The following is a 24,759-nucleotide window of genomic DNA, read 5'->3' on the forward strand; positions in this document are numbered from 1 at the left end:
CAGGTATTGTACACAAATATCATTACCTAAATGACTGGCTGCTGTGCAATGGCTTCATGCTGTTAGAAATCAAAGAAATACAACAGACTTGCGCAGAATTTTGCCATTAGGTGCAGGTAGGAAGGATATGGGGTGCAATGAGGTATCACACCTCACAGATCCAAATTTTCTAAGTGCCCATGTTTCTCCCTAAGAAGCAGGCTGATGATTTGCTCAAGCACAAATACAGCTTCCGTGTTGGTTGATGTGGCACTTGCTGAGAACCGACAGTTCCTCTTTAAGTGTTAAGGGCAGAGGCAATCACAGGCTGGAACCTTCAATTGTGAAGACCACCTAGACCTACAGCTGTCACACACCCACACTGTGGACAGGTAGAAATCATCTCAGGTCATGTAAGAAACTTGTCTATAGCTAGGTTACTTCTGATGAACCAATCCCTGATGACTTTCACCAAATAGGCAACAGGTCTAACATCCTTCATAAATGCATGGGGAAAATTCTCTGCAGAGCTTCTGGTGTTGCCAAGTTAATTCTATTTGCTCTTCTTTCAGTCATACGGGAAAGTTGAGGAAATACAGAGTCTCACTTGGAGGCCACATCTGCATAGAGTATGCTCCAAGACCCGGCTTGCCATTGTGTTGAACGGAAGATGGAAATTGAGAACATCTCGAGGTACAACCAGAATCGTGGTCCAGTCTTTGAAGAAGTTAAGGACTAATGCCCAGCACCAATGCTAAACAACCTGCATGGTAACCATACAATATACTCAAAGAAGTCCAGCGAAGTGGTCCAAGGGTTAAATGATGAGAATTCAGGCCGCAATTCGATCCAGAGCAGGGATCCCTCATGCACAGTTCTGTGCTTGGCTGGGCCAGTACTGTCAGAATCACACACTGACAGCTGGAGTCATTAGGGAGGCATATTACTGAACAGAGAGCAATGCCAGCAGAACTGTGGCTTACAGAGACATTTGAAGAGGTGATAATCCTGTGTGTGAAAACTCCAGATACCTAAGTGTTTTGACACTCAAGGTTAAAGTCCAGCAATACAAGGTGTTACAAAGGTCCTGCCAGCAAGCTTAAAAACAATTTTATTAAAAGTAGCAGCACTGAACACCTCAAGAAAGGTACAATTCAAGGGAAATATTTGCCAGAGGTACAGTGCTTTTTTCTGTGAACTATATATTCCCTATGATGGGGGACACATAAAATCATTAGGGTTGCCAAAAGAAGGCAGTTTGGTGTTGTCAATATACTGGTATACTTTTCGAATTACTTCAAGGCTTTTGACTGGAAGCTTGCACTCAAAGAGAGTGCTACCCAGTGTTTACCCTGAGAAATGATTAGCTCCTTCCAGGCTCACCAACCACTCACCCACTTACTGCATTCATTTGACTACTTACTGAATTTTATTTCTGCCCTATTGGTGTATCTTAAGAGATACTGCACAATAGGGGTAATGATCAAAATGTTAGTGCTCTATTTTGAATATAATGTTCAATTTGTTTGGCTTTAGGGTTTTAGAATTTTTGTTTTTAAAGGTAAAAGACTACGACTCTCTGCTCAGGCTTTAGATGGGACTCAGAACAGATTTTACTAATGTGAATATACCTCTTCTCTGAACCTTGTTAAAGATGACTGAATGAAACTTCATCATGTTAAATAACACGCTGAGAAACCCAGTTAGGGACAGATCACCAAGGGGAAGACTGATTCTTAATGGAATCTGTATTAGCCGAGCCGTCTTCTCTATTGACTGTAAATAAAGCAGCAAGCTACTGTCCTATTTAGATTCCAAACGACTTCATTTTAGAATTTATTTCTGAGGAAGATGGTATTTTATAAGGCATAAAAAGAAGCGGCAATATGCTTATATTTATGTTATCTGGTAAGGATAACATTTTAAAAGGCTTCCCCCAATGTTATTTATGTTTTTTTTTGGGGGGTGCTATTACTTAAAGAAGAAAAATAACATAAAGCTATGTCTTCCATTATAGATGCAATGATGGAATTGTACTTCAGGTTGGGATGAAACTAATCTTTTTAATTTAATGCCATGGCAATGGAAACACAGGATTCCAACCAGGGAAGTTGGTTATTTCTCCAACATTGCCAAGGTTTGCTGAATACCTATGGTCAACTGGAAATGTTAAAAGCATTTGGTTAGGTATCATTAATAGGAGGATGACATAAGATATTATTCTCAATCCATAGCACAAACAGAACTACTCTGTATTCTACAATGTGCCCTGTTTTTTTGTCTCCTGTGGAAACACATAGGCAACATTTTCCAGAGATCAAAGCATCACTGGAACAACAGAGATGGTGGGGAAGGGGGAAGGGGTTTTATTAGTGGAGTCAGTGTCTTTATAGTTAGCAACTGCATACTCCTTCTGGTAAGCTACCTAGTTCAGAAGCACATTACATTAGAGCTCCTTGGAAACTGGATACTTTCTCCTTTCAAGCCATTTGGCAACCATGGCTTCCAATGGGAGCCCCATATTTCTGTCCATTAGATGCAAACTTTTAGCCAGCTGTAGTCCATGTTTACTGGGGCAAAGAGGAGCAACACAGATGGGACTGCTCAACATCTGCAGCATGGTTAAATGCAGCATAATGGACAGACATTACATGGAACTGTTGAAGTTCTGCAGGATTTATTTTATGCTCTTCAGGATACACATACCCACAAAAATCAATCAACAAAAATTAATCCCTGCAAGCTGCAAGGATTCCTTATGGTGTTAGAGAGAACAGGCAGAATACCAACATATATGCTCATTTGTACAGTGAGACCATGGATGGCAGGGAATCCACCTGACAGCTGCAGTGTAGCTGCAGTTGTAGTGTCAGAGTCCACTCCTCTGCACAGGTAAGAGCACTCAAATAATCCAACTGAATCAGCACCATTACCTGGCCCCTAGAGTCTGCTAAAATTCTGCAGAGCAGACATGTCATCTATTCCTGGTAGCTTAGAAAACACCCATGCTTCACATTTAAGTAGAGGCATATACACCAAACTATAGCAGCAGTTTTTTCCTATAAGTGGGTAACAAAAAAATTGGTGTTCTTGTCCCAAAGCAGACAGCTCTGTTATGTGTAAGTGCTCGGTTAGTTCAGTACATCCCTGGGTGACCTGTGGAACTACTAGTACAGACTAGTTTTCTTTGTACCAGCAGTGTTCAGTTCATTGTAGGAAATGTAGTTTACTGTGGTATGTAGCTCATGTATGTAGTTTACTGTGGAAAACTGGCATTTTTACTTCGGGGCAAAGGCAAAATCCACAAGTATCCATAGGCTATGAAGAAACACCAGATATTAAATACATCGTTTATCTGCTTGCATTCCACACATAACTGCACATACTGCATACACTTGCACACTGCTATGGGGCCAGCATGGATACAATATACTCATCTTTGGTGTAAATGGTAACATTAATAAGGCTCTTCTTTGAGAAAAGGAATCAATTTAATGCATATTTTGAGAGTACACATCAGGACTATCTCTTTTGTATATACTTGAAGAAAGAACATACTGGGGAAATGCCTTTCATTTCCAGGAGAGCTAAGAAAAAGGGAGACTTCTGAGAGGTGGAGTGTTTTTGCCCTTTTTATTTTCCCTCAGTAGGTAACCCAAGCATGCGAGCAAACAGGGGATCTGTAGCACAGGCATGGCAGCAATCTCTCAAGCAGCACTTCCCGTAAACCTGGGTTAACATCTGGACTGGCAGCCATTTGGAATGAAGAGTTGAATCTCTGCTACCCGCTGCTGTGCAGCATGGCATACACCAACGACCCTGGGGCATTCCTCCGCTGTGGAGGCTCCCACTGACACGTGAGCTGGGGACAGACAGAGGTTTATCCTCTTCCAATTGCCTGCAACTCATGTTGCAAGCTGAACTTGCTGGGTTTGCCACCGAAAACACAAAGCTTCCTCTGCATCTCCTGATGTATGTTTAAAAAAAGCAGCAAGGCCCTTCACACAAGGTTCATGTTCTTATTGTTTGCTTGAGCGTTTCTGATTTGTTGGGGGGAAGAAAAGACCCTTGATGTATGAAGCTGGGCTTAACTCCCCAGAGCCCAACTCTCCCAAGGTAACTCACTGCTTCAGGGTACTTTACCTTCGTGTGGGGCTGGGTCTTGATGGAGCCGTATTCATATTTCTTCTTTCCGCTGCCTTATTAATATCTGAAAAGAATAATCAACCCATCTGTTCAATGCTACGGAATAAAAACAAGATCATCAGCACATTTCAAATGAAAGCAACAACAAAAAACTACAATGACAACCAGATGGTGTAAGAAAATCCATTCAGCAGACACACTGTCACTTGGGCAAATTTTATTAAGTTACAGCAGTACATTGACATGGCTTGGTAAGGAATGTCCCTCGGTTTTCTAAGTAACACATAATTTGTATAGAACTGATTACATCGATGCTTCAACACTCTGCCAAATCCTAAACCTAATACCTGCTCCCTCCAAAAGGGGAAGAGGTTTTCTTCTAACTCTTGGAGAGTCAGCTGTAAGATTCTTTTTTGAGGGGAGGAGAGTGGGAGAAAGAAAAGGAGAGACTTTTAGAAAAGCAACGGCAAAAATTCCACTTTATGTTACAAAGAAGCAATAGCTGGACTCTGCTCTTAGAACTTCTAATACTCCATGAAGTAGGGCCTCCTCTTAGGTGTGCCTTGTGCTGCATTCCATTGGACAGAATCTTCCAGAATGAGATGTAGGAAAGAAATTGATTAATTTTTTTCTAAATAATGTATATGACATGTTAACACCTATAACCCTCACAGATAAGTAACTAGGAATAAGAATTGGCATTTAGTATAGTTGGGTTAGGTAATGAAACACTCCTTTTAAGACTTTTTCATTACATAAGTCTGGCCATCCACAACTAGGTAAGGGAGAACAGTAAAATCAAACAAACTTAGAGAAAAGCCAGTTTGTGCAGATGAAGCCTGCTTGTGAAAATCAAAACAAACCTGCTTTTCATGAATTGAAGCGAACAATAAAAAAAACCCACATATAAGTAAGAAATGATGAACTAAAGAAATGTCCCAATCTATCCCCAAAGACCTGACAATTTTTATATGACTTAAATGCATTAAAGCTTTCATACTTGAGTTGAAGAAATAAAACAGCTTCCTGCTACAAGCGCAGTTTTGTTCCCCTTGTTCCATATTAAGAGATTAATAGTGTATCTAATGACATTAAATGGCATTAAGTACTCACAATCAGAGTGCTTTGAAATAGTATTTATGTATTTTTAAAATTCTAACTGGAGTCCCATCATGTGAAAGACCACAGTCACAAAGAACTTAAGAGGTTTGGTAGAGACTTTACCCTGCTGTGTTGTCAACTTTTCAATTGCTGTTCCAGTGACAATGATCTTCAATTCCATTTTAAGTCAAAAGTATTATGCCTAGAAGATTGGATTTTGACAAAACTAAAGGTAACATAAATCTAAATAGAGAAGCATATTCTCTATAAATTGCTTCTTACTTTTTCAACAAAGCAGTCACAAGCTATAATCCTTATTTTTAAAAACTCAGCGAATATTTTCTATACAGGACTTGGCCAGAAATTCCTGACCATGGCTTCTGTACTGCACATAGCACTTTCACAATTTACAACCCTTAAAGTTCACTAATGTCTGAATTACGTATTACATAATGAAAGCCTAATTATAGAAGTATCTAGTTCTTTCATATGTAATTGTGAAGAATATCAGTTCAGGTTTAGAAGGGCCTATTGACCTAGTCTGCTCATTTACTTTGTACTGCTTTCTAATAAAGGGTGACTATGATTCACAGAGAAATGTAATGTCTTTGATTACTTCATTAGTTTTCAAAGTATCTCTGGAATATGCTGGGGGTGGTGATGGTGTGAAGATTTCTTTAAAATAAGTACCATATCTCCCAGAAGGATCCATATATTATCAAATGGTCTTGTGAGTGAAGAAAACTTATCTGAAGATTAACTTGACCTGGCAAACACTTAGGTGAGAGTACAGAACATAAGGTATTATTTTAATTGGTAAGTTTCTATTGATGGTATATAATTTACCCTCATCATATGAAAAGGACTGTGTAACTATGTCCAATTCTTTGAGCACCTACATACAGGACTAAAGAGATCAAAGTAGTCTTGTATTATATACCACCTTTGGGGCAAAACTGGTTCCAGTTAGATTGAAGGAGGTACATATTTTACTGTGAAGTTGGTGAAAGTTTTGCAATTATTAAAGATTATTTTAAAATTCAAGATCATATCTCTAAGCCATTTTGATTGCAATTTGCCTCTTAGCATCTATTTCCATCGAGTTGTCCAAAGAAATTATACTTTGATACTGTGGCTTATGTTTCTTCTGTAAAAAAAGAAAACTCTCAAACCATTTTCTTAATTTTAGGGGTTGGCAAACTTTTACTGTGGTATGTTGATTATTTGTTCATACAACCCTATTCAAGAGTTCTTAAGCCTCCGAGATATAGAGAAAATGTGACTTGGAAATTTGTGTTAATCTCACTGCCATCAAAGAGGACTGCTCACGTTAGGGTAGGGTTGGTGGAGATGGGCTGCTTCAGTAAGAGTTATGAAAACAAAACTCCTTATCAACAATCCCCATGCACAAAAATTCTAACGTACATGCACAAGAACTTTTGGAAAACCCATGAGTTCAGAAATACACTTAGAATAGAGAGGCTACCCAAGTATAAATAACTTCAGGGAGCTGATGAGTATAGCAAAGATTTTTTATTAAAGAGTCAAGAAAAGAAACTTGCCCCATCCAGTTTTTGTCACACAACTGAAAACCCAATCGGAGGTTAGAGGTTCATTTGAACAGGTTTCTCTTTGAAAATGCAAATATTGGGACTGGTAAAGGGAGCTTTTCTATTAATTAGTTGAGTCAGATTATTTTCTTCCTAAATCCTTACAGATATATATAATCTACACCAAGGAAACAGAAATAATGTTAACATAAAGGGAAAAGAGATGAAAAGACAGTTTGGAGACCTTTCTTGACACTAGGTGGGTAAACATAATTGGAGAGAATTTAAGCAACAAGAAGGCAGTGGCAACTTTTGAGTCTCCAGGGAGAGGTGGAATGCCTTCTCTGCATAGAAAAAAGACAGAAATGATGATTCTTTCTCCTCTTGTTATTTTATTCTGGTCAAATGCCCTATGACCAAAAGTCAGTCTTTTAGTGTCCCTTCCACCCCAGCTTGTCTGGCACTTCTATACACTATTAATTATGTTAGCAATGTGAATGCCATTCAAAATCACCACAAGGTGCTTAACCCTGGCCTGAATATTTATCAATTCTAAGTGGTCTTCTAAAAGCAGTTAAAAATCACTTCTAAGATAAGGATTTTTAGACAAGAAAAAAATACACCAACTGAAGGGATTTACAGAAAAGGAAAAAAATGGAAAATAATCTAGAAAACATATTATATAGGAAGTCTCAGAGCTGTTTTAAAAGAATGGGGTAAAAAACTCCCAAAGAAAGACACAATGCCTAATTTACAATTTTATTTTAGACTAATATGCCAGACAGAGTTCACACAAGGGTCCTTGGATAATGCTATAAATAAAAATGCACGTTTCATTCATAGTACCAAGAACTGCTAAGCTCTATTTTTTAATTGTACCACCATAAAAAAACCTTTTTCACCTTAAAACCAATTTCATCACAGGCTATTGCAATGGAAAACGATGAGGACTATTTGGAACAACTGCAGTATGAAACAGCACCTAGTGACAGTACCACCATCAGCTGCTGAAAGAGTGCAAAGCATATACAACTTCAATGAGTGACTACAAATGAAATAAAGCTCCCCAAAAGGCTTTGACAGGGCAGTGGGTATCACATTAAACTCTTCAAATTGAGAGGGGAAAGGACAGGACTCCTCATTTAAACTCTATTTATGAAGATGACTTCGATGGTATATTGTAATATCAGGTATAACAAGTATACTGTAATGACCAGGGGATAAGAGAATGCTCTGCTTGCTCTTGATAAATCAATCTTTGAAAACATGCATTCTTTATGTTTAACTTTCTCCTTCCTTCTCTAATTAAAATAATTATTATATCTTTAACTGTACTAGAATCTTATTCCTGGGAACAGGAATGTGGGAAATGATGATAACTTATATCTACTGAATGCTTACTTTGTCCCAGAGCCTGTACTAAGAACATGATACACATTATCTCGTCCAATCCTTTCTGTAACTCTTGGAGTTACGTACTATTATGATCTCTATTTGAAGAATGAGGTTTAGCAGAATTTAAGGGACTTATCTGAAGTCACACAACGATAAGGAGCCAGAGCTAGGACTCAAACCCTATCTGACACCACAGTACTTACGTATTAATGCTTGCCGCTGCCTCCAATAGGGAGTGAAAGGCATGGTTTCCATTTTGAACACTCTTACTAGGACTCCCTGATCAAATGCTAATGAAATCTGGAAAAGGCCCAGTCTATGCTAGTCACTCCAAGTTTAAATGCCCCAGACACCCAATAGAGTAGGACCTACTTATTCAATTATCATTCAATTTGAATCACCTCAAACTACAATATTTCTGGCTCTTTCTACTGACATTCTATTCACTTCAATTCTTTAGACAAACATTCTCCACCAACACTTAATTTCCTACCCTTTTTACTTCTTTGGAGAAAAGAGTACTTGGCTGGGATCAGCAAATCTGAGCTTTACTCCTATTTGGCAGAGGCAGCAGGTGGTTAGTCAAGTCACTTGATTTCTCTGAACCTGATAAAATGGATATTTTACCCGTGTTAGTTATGTTGGTTTAAGGAAAATTTCAGCTAAGAGGAAAAACTAATTTGGATTCACAAAGGTTGAGCTAATCTAAATTAGTAAAAAAGTCTGAGCTACAAAAAATTTAAAATACAGATTTAAAACTGGCAAAATTTCAAATAAACTGTACAAGTAGAGATTCTTTGAGAACTAAATTAATGAACTTGGAAAGGATGGTTTATAATCAGCACATTAAATGTTTCTATGCCTATTATGTGTCACACTGTACTTAAGCCTTAGATGTGGAACAACGCTAGTTTCTAAAGGAATTTACTGTTTAATAAAGGACAGAGGCACCATGTACACAGGTAATCGAGATATAACCTAAAGTGGGATTATGGCAGAAATAATGAAGGCCTAACTTTGCATATGTGTGTGGCAGGGGAGAGGAGCAGGGTAGAGAGAAGACTGGGAATAGGGGGCAGAGGGTGGGAGGAAGAAGCAAGGAACAAGGCCTAAAAGTAACATTTAAACTGAGTCCTGAATGATGAGTAGTTTATGAGAAATAGGGAAGCCATTCCTGCATGTGCAAAGAAAAAAGAATGATGTGAAGGACATAAATTAGAAATGCCAGTGGAAGTTTAGTGTAAGGAATGAGAGGACAGGAGGAGAAAAAGAAAGAGGAATTACAGATGAAAGCCAGAGGTAGGCTGGATCACTAAAAACTTTGCTATGGAAAGTGAAGTAATTGGTGGCAAGAGGGCCTATAAGGAGGCTATCAAGTGAACTACCATAAACAGAGTGAAGCCAAATTAATGAAGGCTTACTGTATGTATCTTATCCAAAAAGGGGGAATGTCTTAACCCTTACATTACAGTAATGTTCTTCAAGGATTATTTGTTTGACACTGAGGGGAACAGGTGAGAGAAAAGTATTTAAAAAGTCATGATCTTACTTTCAATAAAGGGATATAAAATGAACTGGTGGCCAGAGGAGTCAATAATTATTAGCCAACAATCTATTAGTTCAATGCATTGCTCAGGAAGAAATAAACAAACCACCCTTTCTTATTTTTTCTATTATCTTTAAAAAAGAATTTACTTGTGGTAAACACACAACATACAATTTATCATCTTAACCATTTTCAAGTGTTCAGTTCAGTAGTGTTAAGTATATTCCATCTCTAAAGAACTTTTTTCATCTTGCAAAACTAAATCTCTACATACCCATTAAAAAACTGATTATTCTCTCCTCATTTATATATATATATATAAAACCTGAGAAGACGGTTTAAAATCAGATTCCTAGGACCTGTCTCAAACTTTTAAGGATCCGAGGATGAAGCCTAGGAATCTCTACTTTAACAAGTTCCTTGGGTGATTCTTGGCAGATTATTTGAGAGTTATGACCTATCATATACTTAGGTGCTCTGTTTATAAACCTTTCTAAACTCCTGTGTTTAAGAGGAAATAATCTGTTTCAAAAACTATGTCATGACAATGGCTAATATGTAAAAGTTCAATCCCCAAAAACAATATAGAAACCATCACACAGCTACCTCCAAAGAACTGCAATCATCAATCAAAGTTTCCATAGTGCTAAAGGCAATAGTAATAATATCCAATTATAAGGTCATTCCCTCTAAACCCCCCACCCAACCCCACAAGGGGAGTGTGCAGTCCACCACTTCTCTTCAATTTCATCTGATCATATTTTTAAAATCCTGAAAATTTAAGCTTCTGTCTCTAATTACCTAGTTATAAAATGGCAGGGAAAATAAGCACTGAGCTTGCCACTTTCTGATAGCATGTTATCCACCTCTTTGGCTAATAATGAGCAAACTGCCAACTAAAATTCTCTCTCAGTTCTGCAAACTAGAGCTGTCAGTACTGTTTTGCTGGCAGAAGCCAGAACTCCTGCTTCTTCTGAGGCATTTTGTTTTTATAATAAAATCAACTCTTTGCAAGAAGAGAAAAAGGCCACACATAATTTCACATCTGCACCCCTAAGAGCTACGTAGAGCAAATCTAAAGGTAATAAGCAGACCATGGAATCTTGGTAGGTCTGCTTTCTTTGTTCCCAAGAAGGTGAAAGTATCCCACTTTTGTGAATGAAAAGAATTAAAATGCTGAAAAATCCAGATATTCTAAATACTCCTATACCTCTAGCTCCAAATATGAAGTAAAAAAACACTTTATAGTTACATTAAGGTTCTGCTTAAAACCAATCTATTAACGTAAACCCAACCATAAACCAGAGTTGTCAATTCCTATGAGTAATCTAGGATATGAACAGATTGGTACTATAATCTGCTTCAACTTTCTATTTACAGTGAAAACTCATTTCATAAAGCCTTAAATCAGGGGTTCTCAAAATTTTAATGTACACAAAAATTGCAGGGGTGGTTTCTGAAAGGCAGATTCCCTAGCCCCCACCTCCAGCAACTAATCAGTTGGGAGTGGGGCTGGGGAGCTGTATCCAAGGATCTGTATTTCCAACAAGTTATTCTAGTGACTCCAATGCTATCCTAATATAAATTTCCCAAAGCCTGCAAGTTTCAGATACATGTTCATAACCCCAAGTTTTAAAACTGAATGAAAATCATGTTTTTCCTTTTGGATATCAAAAGTAATTCTTGAAGAGAGATTAAAAATAAATGTCTTGTATCATCTTTGACTTAAATATGTTATTACTATCTCAACCTACAACTGCATAAGTATAATCACTTAAAGCCAAATTAGTTATAATTCAAAATTCTGTGAAGCTTGCTCACTAGCTGCAGAATCAATCTAATCTTCAATAATTTAATCATTACAGATCCAAACCAGAGAACCACTCAAGATATTTTATAGATTATTATTTATATATTGTTCTGAACATGAGACAAAGGGAAAACAGTCTTACAGTCTGGAGGAGTTCTGATTCCTTGAGGGGAATTATTTTGTTAACATAAAGGTAACTGGTCCAATTGACCTAATATATCTTTTACTTTTTAGTGATAGGCTAAAGAATGAAAATGACCATCCCTACATATATCGTATCTGGTAGTAATAAAACCACCATTTAAAAAAGCAGCAGGCATGCTAATGGTATATATTTACCTGTCAGTACTTCCTGTTCTTCAAATCTCCCTAATGTGCTGCTGCTTCAGATAGTGGCCTTGCCCTGGTCCTTTCATTAATGCCTCTCATTAATGAGAGTAACAAAAAGGGTAATTTACTGTTGGTTACTGTCCTTTTAACTTCTTGATAGTTTATTTTAACTCTGCTTAAGGTGAGTAACCTAGACAAGTGTGTATGCTGTTTGCAGGACAAAGGTTTTGGCACAAAAATGCTGAAGTGAGTTTAAAGCACTTGTCTCAAAGAGACACGGTAATCATTAGTAAATCAAAAGGTCCAATGATAAACAGACTAGCAGAAAGAGTAGTCAGGTTTAGGAAACACTAGTACCTGAAGATGTTCAGGGGAGAATTGTGAGAGAAAGGCATCAGGATATCTTCCTCTTTTGGACATTCCTCTCTTGCACACGTTTAGCATTTTAAAGACTCTGAGAAGTTCCGGAGTAAGAACACCTCAACGTTTCCCAATTTTGCTTGACCATGAAATCTTTTATCTTCAATATCTTGAATATGTTCAATTAAATGTGTAATTTGGGCAAGAAATCTAACCTTTCTGAGCCATTATTTCCTCATATGCAGAAAGTTATAATAAAAATACCAGTTTACCTATTGCACATTTGGTAGCAACAAATGAGCTGGTACTTGTAAACCTGCTTTGTAACCATATACATCGCTGATTGTACGCTATCACTACCACGAAGATTTATAGAGAAATTAAGAATAGCTTCGTTCTTCATGTGGGGAGTGAAAAAGAAAGTAAGATAGAAGATAGCATGACCTAGTTTCATTCTTCACCCCTGGGAATAAAAAACAAACAATGAAATAAGGGAATAGAATATTAAATATATTTCCTCCAAAGGCTTTCTTCCATTCTTAAAACACACAACTGAATCCCAGTATTTTTCACAGTAGTAACAAGCCACACAAAGGCACTGCCATCTGCAGGCCATAGAGATGGAATGCTTGCAATAGTTACTTAAAAGGAAGTTGCAGGCCATCAGGCAACCCTTTCTCATCCGACTTCAAAAGTCTTTCCAAAAGGTGTTTATTCTTAGCTTTTGAGTATTGGTAGATAAGGCTCTATTTGCCAAGTTCTGAAATTAACTCTTGATTAAATTCTCATTTCTTCTCTACCCAGGACTGCTGCTTAGAAATGTGAAAAAAATTACCTTTGCCTTATGGAAGTTCTGCATTGGGCTTATACCAAAGTAACCCCAAGAAATACGGATTTTTTTTTACACAGACTTTGAGGAAAAAAACCCTTGAATGGCCTGAGCTGACTTTTGAGTTTCTTTTCAATTAGAGCAGATCTGCTCTCTCACATACAAAAATAGTTTATGGACAGACTACATATAGAATAGACTGTTAAATTCTAAATTAATTTGTGTGGTGTTCACAGGCATGCGACATTGAACAACCTTACACCTAGAATATTTTTCACTGGGCATTGGAATATGGTTTATCCAGCACATTCTACGAGGAAAATCAGTTTCTATGTTTAAGGTTAAAAGATTCTGTCAGAGGTCTCAAATAATATCTAAAGGGTGACAGATAAAAAACGCAAAGAAACCAGAATGAAGAAACTGACCTTAACAAATAGCCAAGTGATATCCAACAACTCACAGTGCAAAAATTTGCACTTTACTGATTTGAAAAGTCAACGCAAGTTAGTTTTCATACCCAGACTGACTTAACAAAGAACACATTAAACCTAGAGTTGTCAAAAAGCAAAACGGCTCCATCAGAAATATCTTTTTTGTTAATTGTCAGGCGGCTACGATACCACAATGCTACAAGAAAACTTGAGGAGGCACACTGGGTGCCCTTGAGCGGACAGTTCCCGAAGTTCCCTGGAACTATCACTTGTAAATCAATAATGTCAACAGTTTACAACAAGAAAGCTTATAATTTTATCATTCCCGAAGACCTCGGGGCATTTCATGGAACTGCTATGCTTCAGGTAAAAATTCCGTGCACAGAGCGAAAGCCAAAAGGACCACTTAACCTCATACTCCTAGGGCAGCGTTTCCCAAAGCATGGAACGCAGAATAATTGCAGGAGGAACAAGGACGCACTGTTTATTTTAATAGACAGGTATTTATTTTTTTTATGAGAATTAGAAAATTAACTGGCTTTCCATTATACGGTTTGTGATTTACGTTTCCACCTTAAACAAATGTAAAGAGAAAAAAAGCGAGTCTGTTTAAAGAAAAAAATTAACATTCGGTAAATAATAGTAGTACATATGTTACACAGACATAAAGATGCAACGCGAGAGACTGCAATTTGGGAAACGTCGTCCTTAAAAAAGCCCCAGGCGGTTTGTCGGGGATAGAAAAAGTGCCCTGGGTCGAGAGGCAGAAGAGCCAGCAGGTTGGGGCGCTGGCTCAGTCGCTAATTTCCAGGGTAACCTCGGGCACAGTTTCTTTCCCCGTGGTCTGGGCCCGGGATCCGCGTTTAAAAATGGGTGGGGGTGTCACATGACAAGGAGACGCCTCGAGAATGCTGTCAAGGGGCCGCAAGGGGCCGCGAGGCGGCGGCGATGGGGGACGGCGCTCGGTTCGCCGCGCGGCGCTGTACACCAAGAGAATGCCCGGTGAGACGCACCTTCTTGGCCCGGGTTCGAATCCCGAGTGCGCCACCGACTTGCTGAAGACGAGAGACTTCACCATGTCGAGAAGGGGACGCGTAGTGTACAGCCCTACCCTACAGAGAAACCTTGAGAACTATGGCCGACAGCCGATAGTTCGCGCACAGACACACGGCTGCAGGGCAGCCCCGCAAGACCTGAGACCACCACTGGCCTCCCGGCTGGCAGGGCCTGGGTTTTACCGGAGTCCGAGGAGGCCGCGCCCCGTACCGGGCATGCGCAACTCCGCGCGCACTCAGAGAGGAGTCGCGGCCGCGCGGTGAGCGGGCCCTCCCGCCTCAGCCTCCATCCGGCTCAGGCCCCCCTCAAGTGCCTGACTGTCAATCCCCGGCCTCGGCGGACGGCCACCGCTTCCCGGCACTCACCGCTACCAGCGCGGCGGGCTCCCGGCCGCTCCTTCGCCTCAGGCACGCTGCTGGCGCCTCCACCTCAGCACACCTGCCCTCCGTAGGACAAAGGCGCCACCAACCGACCGGCGCGGGCACGAGGCAATGGCGGCCGCGGCGAAGAGTGGCGGCAGAGAGCGCGCACGCAGCGTCAGGCGCGGCAATGTCGCATGAGCTTGCGGGTTTACGGCAGGGCTGGGTTGGAGCGTCGATCTCCTTGGCAATGTGGGCGGGGAAGTGGCGCTCCCTTGGCAGTTGGGACCGCGAGGGGTTGCCTAGTAACGGCGTCCCGGCTGAGGATGGGTCCTAGGCCTGGTCTTCCACATCCCACAGGACTTCTCCTTTCTTTAATTTTCAGAGTGCCTTCCTTCCTCTCTAACTGTGGAAATATGTCATTTAAATCCTAAAATACTTTTAGTTTTGCATGAAACTAAACAGAAAACAACACACCTAAATATGTATTGGAAAATGGTATAAATGCCTGTAACCTCTGGATCACAAGGAACAGAGAGGTAGAGGTAATGTTTTATTTAAATTTACATTTTAATAGGCTGTGTACCTATTAGTTTCACTAACTAAAGAGGCAAGAGGCTTCTCGTGATACAGTTACAGGTTCTTCTTGAGTTGTTTTTTTTCCTGGAATATTCATTCAATGTCAAAAATAAATTTCATAGGCTGTAACTGTTAACTGGGATGCATGTAAAATGTGTTATTCATTTAATCTATAGACTATGTCATAGGAAATGGAATGTACTTGCACAATTGTAAATATTAATCTATCAATCACAGCTATCACTATATGAATCAGGTAGGCTCTTTTATTGGTTAGGAAATACCTCAGACCCCGTGGGGTGTAGTGTTTCTCCTTGTGAGTAGTGCATGCCAAGTAAAAATAGTGGCTGTGGAATTTGAACTCTATGGGAAGTCAGATTTCTTTGACATACACTCATTTGCCTTCTTCTTCACTCATTTACTCATTGAATGTTCATTATGCACCTACTAAGTGGCCCTAAGATTTGTTATACACCTACTTGTGAGGCACTGTCTTGAGCAAATGCAGACCTGTCTCAGCTGTCTTGGAGATTACTATCTAGCGGAGAGATAGAACTAGTTGAATAATCACACTTAAGTGTGTAATTGCAAACAGATAAATATTTGAAGGTAAGAAGTAAGGAATATGGATGCACATAATGAAACACTCTGGCTCTAGACTTCAAGGTTTTAAAAAATATTTTTAAAATTTTCAAATCATCTCAGTATTACAGAAAAGTTCCAAAAAATAGTACAAAGGATTTCTGAATGTCCTTTACCCCGATTTTCCAAATGTTGAGCTTATTATCTTGATCTCTTTATAACTCTCTCTGTCTCTCTGTGTCTTTCTCTTTCTCTGTATTTCATAATCTACAGGCTTTATTTGAGTTTCACCAATTGTCCTACTGATGCTTTTTAGAGCAAAAAAACAGTTGTTTCTTTTCTGGTGCAGTATCCAGTTCAGGGTTCCATGCTGCCTTTCGTTTGCAGGTTGCCTTGGTCTCTGTCAATCTGCAACAGTTCTTCAGTCTTTCTTTGTCTTTTATAACCTCAACATTTCTGAAGAGTACAGGCCATTTATTTTAAAGAATGTCTTTCACTGGGGATTGTCTGATGTTTCTTCATTGTTAGATTCAGGTTATTTAGTTTTGGCAGGAAATGCACAAGTGATTCTGTGTCCTCTCAGCCAGTAATTTTCTTTGACTAGAACCCTCTGCATACCCCATTGCAGTCACTGTCCATCAGTGTAGCAAGATGCCACAGATTCACTATTTGCCTTCTCTGCGCTACACTGTCTTCTCCGTGTCCTCCCCAACCATGTGTACTAAACATAATACTCCTCAATCCCCTTCTCCCTCCTTCCCCACCTGCCCTCCCACACCCCTCCCCTTTGGCAACCACTAGTTCCTTCTTGGAGTCTCTGAGTCTGCTGCTGTTTTGTTCCTTCAGTTTTGCTTCCTTGTTATACTCCACAAATGAGGGAAATCATTTAGCACTTGTCTTTCTCCGCCTGGCTTATTTCATTGAGCATAATATCCTCCAGCTCTATCCATGTTGTTGCAAATGGTAGGATTTATTCTTTCTTATGGCTGAATAGTATTCCATTGTATATATGTACCACATCTTTTTTATCCATTCATCTACTGATGGACACTTAGGTTGCTTCCATATCTTGGCTATTGTAAATAGTGCTGCAATAAACATAGGGGTGCATATATCTTTTTGAATCTGAGAACTTGTATTCTTTGGGTAAATTCCTAGGATTGGAATTCCCAGGTCAAATGGTATTTCTATTTTTAGTTTTTTGAGGAACCTCCATATTGCTTTCCACAATGGTTGAACTAGTTTACATTCCCACCAGCAGTGTAGGAGGGTTCCCCTTTCTCTGCATCCTTGCCAGCATTTGTTGTTCTTAGTCTTTTCAGTGCTAGCCATCCTAAGGAAACAGCCCATTTTTGCCTTTGACATTCTTCCCTTAAGAAAACTTACATATTTTCCTTTTCTAATTTTACTATGATCTATTTTCCCCTTTTAATAACTACATATTTAATCCAAAATAGATTTTTTTATATGTTATCACAGGTAAATATAATAGATTCCCTCTTTATCCAAGCTATCTCAACACCACATAACACCCCCAAACCCTTGATGTATCTCTTCTTTATCATACAACATTTGTTTTAGTAGGAGGATTAAATTCAGGGCTAGTCATTATTTCCATAATATCTCTGTTTCTTTTGAGGGCAATTCACACTGTTTGGATTATTGTTCCTCTAGAAGAACATGTTTAGCTATCTTATTTCCAGAGCCATGTGAAATATACTTGTGAAAACATTTAAAGCAAATTATCTCTGATATAAGTAAGTGAATCTTGTTTGGGCTACTCAGATGATCAAGGCCCTTCTCATTTGAACCTCTCAAAGGTTCCATCTCCTAATTTGCCTACATGTGTTGGGGTACCGAAATAAACTATAATAACTGTAAAAATGGTTAGGGATAATGTCAGAGATTAGAACATTTCAGCTGCTTACTGTTTCTTGGAGATTCTGGTTCACTGTTTCTTGGAGATTATGATTCATTAACTCTAGGGTAGAATTTAAGAATCTATATTTTTTAAAAAAACCTCTCCCAGGTTTACAAGCCAGTGGTCTGGGTAATTAAACTGCAGAGATAACATATCTAAAAGCCATATACCATGTTTTGGGGGCCCTCACAAATCACTCAAACTGAGTGTTAGAACTGGATAACTGGCCAAGTCAGTAGAGATAAAATCTGAAGGATGAGTATTCCAGATTCAAAACCTAGTGATGTAAAGCAGCCATTTTATTCTTGTTTATAGTTTCTGGGTATCAGGACTTCAGGAGGGGCTTGGTTTGGCAGTTCTGGTTCAGAGTTAGTCAGACAGTGGCTGGGGCTGGAACAGCAGGGGCCTGGAGAAGGTTGAGGCTGACCACACATCTCTTTCTCCACATAGTCTCAGGGCCTCTCCACAGCCTTTTCGCATGGCCTAGTCTGAACTTCCTCACAGCATGGCAGCCTCAGAGCAGTTAATGCTGCTCACGTAGAGCTCAGGGCTCTGAGAGAGTGGCTGAAAGAACCAGGCAGGAGCTATATTGCCTTCTGTGACATAGCCTCAGAAGTCAGGTAAGTCATTAGGCTGGCCAGATTCAAGAAGGAACACAGGCCTCACCTTTTGGTAGAAGGGATAGTAAGGTCCCACTGTAAGAAGAGCACATGGATGGGGGATATAGCTATGGCCATTTTTGGAAAATAGAGTCTGTCACAGAGTTATCCCTTGCCCCCACATTCAGTATGCCAGATCCTTTCCTGCAAATCTTTCTCAACTTTCTACTTCTCTGTGTACCCCTGGCCACTACCTAGCTAAGCTATCAACACTCCTAGCTTGGACCACTTCACTTGCCTCCAAAGTAGGCTCCTTGCTTCCACTTTTTCTTCCCTTCAATTCTTTCTCTTCTATAGCTAGAGTGGTATTTTTATATACAAATCTGATTGTCACTTCCCATTGTTCTTAGAATAACAAAAAGCTGCCTTCAAGGCCCTGCAAAGCTTGGAAACTTTCTGCTGTCCAGCCTTATTTTGCACCACTGTCCTGCTTGCTTTCCAACCTGCAACCCCACTGGTATTGTTTTGGGCCCTACATTTATCACATGCTTTCCACCTCAGGGCCTTCGTACCTCCCATTCTCTTTGCTTAAAATATTCTCCCAGTCCATTTCCTATATCTCTCTCAGCCCTCCTCCTTTCTCTGCTGCCTCTTTAATGAACCCTATTCTTCCTGAAGGTTTTGATTTAAATCTCACTCCCTCTCCCCACTCAGAGTGTAGAGATAGCACAGCATAGTAGCCAGGAGCAAAGACCATGGATTCCACTTCTTGGGTCTAGATCCTGGCTCCACCATTTACTAGCTGTGTGACCTTGGGCATGTTGCCTAACCTCTTGGTGCCTCAGTTTTCCCTCTTTGTAAAACAGTAACAGGACCTATCTCAAAGGATTACTGTGAATGCTTGCTGAATTAGCATGTGTAAAACACTTAGAACAGTGCCTGCCTCATACTGTTCAACACATCTAGCTGGTGGCAGTTCATCAGCCTGTTGCTCACTCTTGTAGGACTGTGTGCTTCTGTCTTGAAATTACTTTTCCAATCGGAGGCCATGTAATGGGATGTGAGGGGAATTTTCGGGTTACTTCCTAAACCGTGACTTTGGACCTGCAGCTGAGGATAAAGGGGTGTTAAATATATTTATAAAGCAGGGGCCCTTAACCAGGGATTCATAAACTTGGATGAGAAAAACCCACTTCTTTATTTTCATTTACTTCTAATTGCAAGTAAGCATTTCTTTCAATTATGAGTGTAGGCAACAAACAATATTAGCAGAGCCTGCTACATTGTCTCCAACAGAAATCACAGATATTTCGTATTACATTATAGTTATTGCGGATGTCTTGACTTATCATTTGCTCTCATCATTACTTTGAGATTATGGAAATTTTACACTTCCCACTAGATTTTATTATTTAATCCATTAATAAAGAAGCACTTTCAGTGCTATATCATGCATTTGTCTTTTTAATATTTTGATGACTACATTTCAATATAATTGGTTTTCTTTGTAACTCTATCATATTTTTTGCATTTACAAATATTTTTCTGAGATGGGTTCATAGGCTTCTCCAGATGAGAATCCTGCTCTACACAAAGTAGCCAATGACTAGGATGAGAAGCTCTTCTCAGGGCCTGGTAAGAGGGGAGTATTTTCTTTGAGTCAGTCACTCAAAGTCTGAGGAATATATATATATATGTGTGTGTGTGTGTGTGTATAGTATATAAATATGTATTTATATATTATACATATATCTCTTATCTTTACATATATATATTCTACATAGTCTATAAGTAATATCTCCTTAATCAATCCTCTCAACACCCTAAGAGGTCGTATTATTACTACCCCTATTTAGTAGATTAGAAAATTGAGGCTTAGAAAGGTGGGCAAATTACCCTAGGTCACAGAGCAGTGTGCTATTGATGGAGTTCATGTTTTTAATGACTTCAGTATCCTGTGTCCCACGTAAATCCTCTTAGTCCTTCCACTACCTTGCACAGTGAGTTTCCCATTCTCCACTTAACAGATGAGGAAATTGACACTTAAATGCGGTTAAGCTATTTTTTCTCACAGTTAAGCAACATAGGGTTCAAACCTATGTTTGTCAGGCTCCAGAGCCACATGTCCCACCGTGCCCTGTGGAGTTAATTAAAGGTGCCATGGAAATGTAGCCTGGGAGAGCTGATGGCTTATCAGACATATGACTCAGGCAGATCTTTCCATTCCATCCATCAGTATTAGACAGTTTGGAAAGAAATGACTACTTTCACTGCTTTTGCTCTGGGGTTACAGAGTGGTGCAGGGCACATCTTTGTGGATGTGAAATACACACTGGCACTTGGAAAACTCCATTAGCCGCTATTGTCTAGACAGAGAGTTAAAAGTAGGAAGCAGGAGATAAAAGAATTCACAAGTAGGAAATTCTGTACCGGGCTCATGCTGAAGCGGAAAGAACCATTATTTTGAAACCATTAAAGGTGAACTTGGCAAGGATCAAAGTAGTCCTGTGACCTGTAAATCTAATGAAATGAAAATGAGGTAATGGTAAATTTTATAACCATTGAGGATCTGAGAAGCTGGAAATTATCTCAGTGTGAACACTATGAGGGAACAGGGAACAATGGAAGCCATCTAGAAAAGCGTCTTTATTCAGCTGTATTTATAGCAGGTATTTGTCTTGTCTTTCAACACGGGGATCACAAAGGAGTCTGTTTCACCTTGCTGGGTGTATGAGAATACAACTACCACTGTTCCTGCTGCTTCCTTCCCTAGAACCTAGCAGGTACAGAGGAGGGAAAGGCAGAGAGCGCTCTCAAGAGGGTGCTGAATAGCTGCGACTGGGAGAGGCAACAGGAGGAGAGAGAATGGGGGGAAGAAAAGATCTAAGATTCCTCCCACCCTTGCCCAACCCCCATTCTCTAGCCCTGAGCTAATATGCTAGCTACTAGCTACCCTATTTATTCTATAGATTAAGAGTAAATCATCTTTACTCTTCTGCAATTTAAAAAAAAATGCACTTCCTTGGTTGTACTAACCACATTCCAGGTGTTTAATAGGCACAGGTAGCCAGTGGCTATCATCTTGGATGGTGGTTTAGAATGTTTCCATCATCACAGTTAGTTCTGTTGGACAGCACTGACAAACATCCAATTCCGCCTATAAATCTAGGAGTATTCACCATCCAGGACAAGTGGACCCCAAGACTGTAATAGGGTTAGGGTTAGGGGGAGACAGAAGACTAGTCTTCTAAACTGGGAATGAGTCCCAGGTTCCCGTGTGACCTCAGCCAAGCTACATGTACTCTCTAGGGTGCAGTTTTCTAATATGAATGATTAATGCAATTTTTACTGAATATTATGAGAAAATGACATAGTAAATTTTATCCTTATAATAACCAATGTGAGCTGTTAGGTCATTGTACAGAGGAGGAGCCACACAGTCTGGAGCAGAACCAGGCTTTGGACCCAGGCTTCTAATTTCAGAGACCACACTCCCAACCACTAAAGTACACTGCTTCCTGCCACTAGTCTGTCATCTGCAATCAAGGTGTCTTAGTTGGATTTTCCCAGAAATAGAAACTGAGACAAGGACCTTAGTGCAACGACTGTATTTGGAAGATGACCCCAGGAAGCACCGACAGGGGGTGTGGGGAAGTGAAACAGGGAGGGAAGGAAGTCATTATAGGGTGGGCTACTGAGCAGGTTACACTGCGGGAAACTGGGACTTCATCTTGACTGGGGAGGTGGTGTCTTAGAACATACATCTCCGAGTACTCTCCCCAGGGGATGAAGGAACTGAGGTATTGATCTGCCAACTCCTTGTCTGTCATTGGTAGAAGGCTGCTCCCACGGGCATTAACCCTGGCACATCAGTCTTGACACTCTCAAGTGCTAAACATGCTCTTGTGGCCGTAGAGGAGTGGCTGAATCAATGGTGATAAATCCAAATCAGGGAGTACCACATAGTTATTTCTTAAAAAAAGGATGTCAGATCTGTGTCTACTAGCCTGGAATGATTTCACCATATATTGTTAAGTGAGAAAAGTGATTTCAGAAAATATAAAGATTCGTTTTCTTATGAAATGAAGAAACACCCTTAAATATGTAGGATAACTACCAGGCTGCTATAGGGAGGAGGGTGGAAAGATAAAGAAAAAATATTCTAGATATTTACCAAAGGAAATAGTACATATGATTTAATGTTATAGGAAAATAGGAAATGTATCTTCAATATCCTCAGGAAAGAAAAATCTGAAGGTACATATGGGCAAGGACAAAAAGTGACATGTATAAGTAAAAACATCGATTTAATTTGGGATGGGACCATGGCTAATTTTTTGGTTGGTAATAAAGTATGTTTCATATATATCTCGAACAGGAAAGATCTGACTATCCATTGGGCTTTGGGTATATGAAACGGTGCAGAGTTGTTTGTAAAGGCAATCAGACTTTTGACTTCTGAGGATATTTCCCCTACATTATCAGGCCAGGAGAATATCTGCTTCCTTTAGTTCTGGGGCCTGGTGTGTGCCCAGGTTTAGGAGGAGGAAGGAGGAGGGAGAAGAATGCCATTCTGCACTGAGAACCATGCCTTGTGGGAAGTGTTGTGAAGGAACATTGCAGTGCAAATGGATTGTTTTGGCTGCTCAGTGCCCAGTCATCTTTCTTATTTGAGGGGATGAGGGCGGGGGTGGGATCCACTAAGGAGGCCAAAGGGGTCCTTTGACTATCCAATGAACAGGTAGTTCTTCCTACCTCGTGGCAGCCAGAATATGGGGTGTAAGCCTAGCATGACCACTCTGATGTCCCTTCCCAAGACTTTCAACCTTCAGGGAATGCTGCTCAGGTTCAGAGTCAGTTAGAGATTGTATTTGTTATCTGTGGCTGTGTAAGAAATTACTCTAAAAGTTAGTGACTTGAAAATACAAAACACTTATGATTTCACAAGACTGTAGTAAAGGCATCAGCTGGAGTGTCAATCTTCTGAGGCTGGACTGGAGCTGCAGGGTCCACTTCTCTTATTCGGCTGATGGCCTAAAGCTTCGGATCCTCTCCATGTGGGCTCTGTTGCCTCCTGAGTGTCCTCAGGACGCGACCGCTGGCTTCCCCAGAGGGCCTGATGAGAGAGGGGGAGGGCGCCTCAAAGGGAGTGAAGGAGAAAACGGAGGGAGAGGGAGAACACTCCACAGAGCACATAGAACCGAAGCCCCAGTTTTTTGTTTTTTGTTTTAATTTTGTATCACCTTATGTTTTTTAAAACTTTTTATTAAGGTATGATTGATATACACTCTTATGAAGGTTTCACATGAAAAAACAATGTGGTTACTACATTTACCCATATTATCAAGTCCTCACCCATACCCCAGTGCAGGCACTGTCCATCAGTGTAGTAAGATGCCACAGATCCACTATGTGCCTTCTCTGTGCTACGCTGTTCTCCCCGTGATCCCCCACACCATGTATACTAAACATAATACCCCTTAATCCCCTTCTCCCTCCCTCTCCACCCGCCCTCCCACATCCCTCCCTTTTGGTAGCCACTAGTCCCTTCTTGGAGTCTCTGAGTCTGCTGCTATTTTGTTCCTTCAGTTTTGCTTCATTGTTATACTCCACAAATGAGGGAAATTATTTGGCATTTGTCTTTCTCTGCCTGGCTTATTTCACTGAGCATAATATCCTCCAGCTCCATCCATGTTGTTGCAAATTGTAGGATTTGTTTCTTTCTTATGGCCGAATAGTATTCCATTGTGTATATGTACCACATCTTCTCCGAAGCCCCAGTTTTATAACCTCGTCTTGGAAGTACATACCATCACTCTTCCCCCTTTCTGTTGGTCACACGGACCAACCCTGGTACAGTGAAGGAGGGCCTACACAAGCGTGTGAAGACCGGGAGGCAGGGATCACTGGGGGCCGTCTTGCGGGGCTAGCAGGCTGGTTTGTAAGACCTGTTCTCTAGTGGAGTCTCGACTGTGTCCTGCCTCCTGCTGTTCCTGCCTGAGTTTGGTACTTCAACCTTCCCAACAATTCTGTGAGCCACCTGACACCCTTCCAATGATGTTTTCCCCTATTTAAGTCCATGAGCAGTGTCTTCTCCTGCTTTCCATGACAACCCTGACTAGAATGGGTGTTTCAAGAGAGGACAGAGGTGGGAAGGTGGTTGGTAACAGAGGACTTCACTGTAGA

At 40.2% G+C, this 24,759-nt stretch overlaps 1 protein-coding gene across 3 annotated transcripts in view; it reads right to left on the bottom strand.

Annotated features, from left to right (window-relative positions):
- Window positions 1–15,402, bottom strand: part of NCOA5 (nuclear receptor coactivator 5) — a 28,413-nt gene extending 13,011 nt beyond the window's left edge. The window contains exons 1-2 of one of the 3 annotated variants that reach the window (XM_036902118.2): window positions 14,899–15,402; window positions 4,123–4,189 (exon numbers count right to left, since the gene is read on the bottom strand). In XM_036902118.2, the coding sequence (XP_036758013.1) occupies window positions 4,123–4,160 (38 nt within the window). In that variant the 5' untranslated portion in view covers window positions 4,161–4,189; window positions 14,899–15,402. The remainder of the gene's footprint in view (window positions 1–4,122; window positions 4,190–14,898) is intronic. The other 2 variants (XM_036902120.2, XM_036902119.2) reach the window with 2 other exon arrangements.
- Window positions 15,403–24,759: the final 9,357 nt, after the last annotated feature.

Source organism: Manis pentadactyla, chromosome 5, assembly GCF_030020395.1.
Source record: "Manis pentadactyla isolate mManPen7 chromosome 5, mManPen7.hap1, whole genome shotgun sequence".
NCBI lineage: Eukaryota > Metazoa > Chordata > Mammalia > Pholidota > Manidae > Manis > Manis pentadactyla.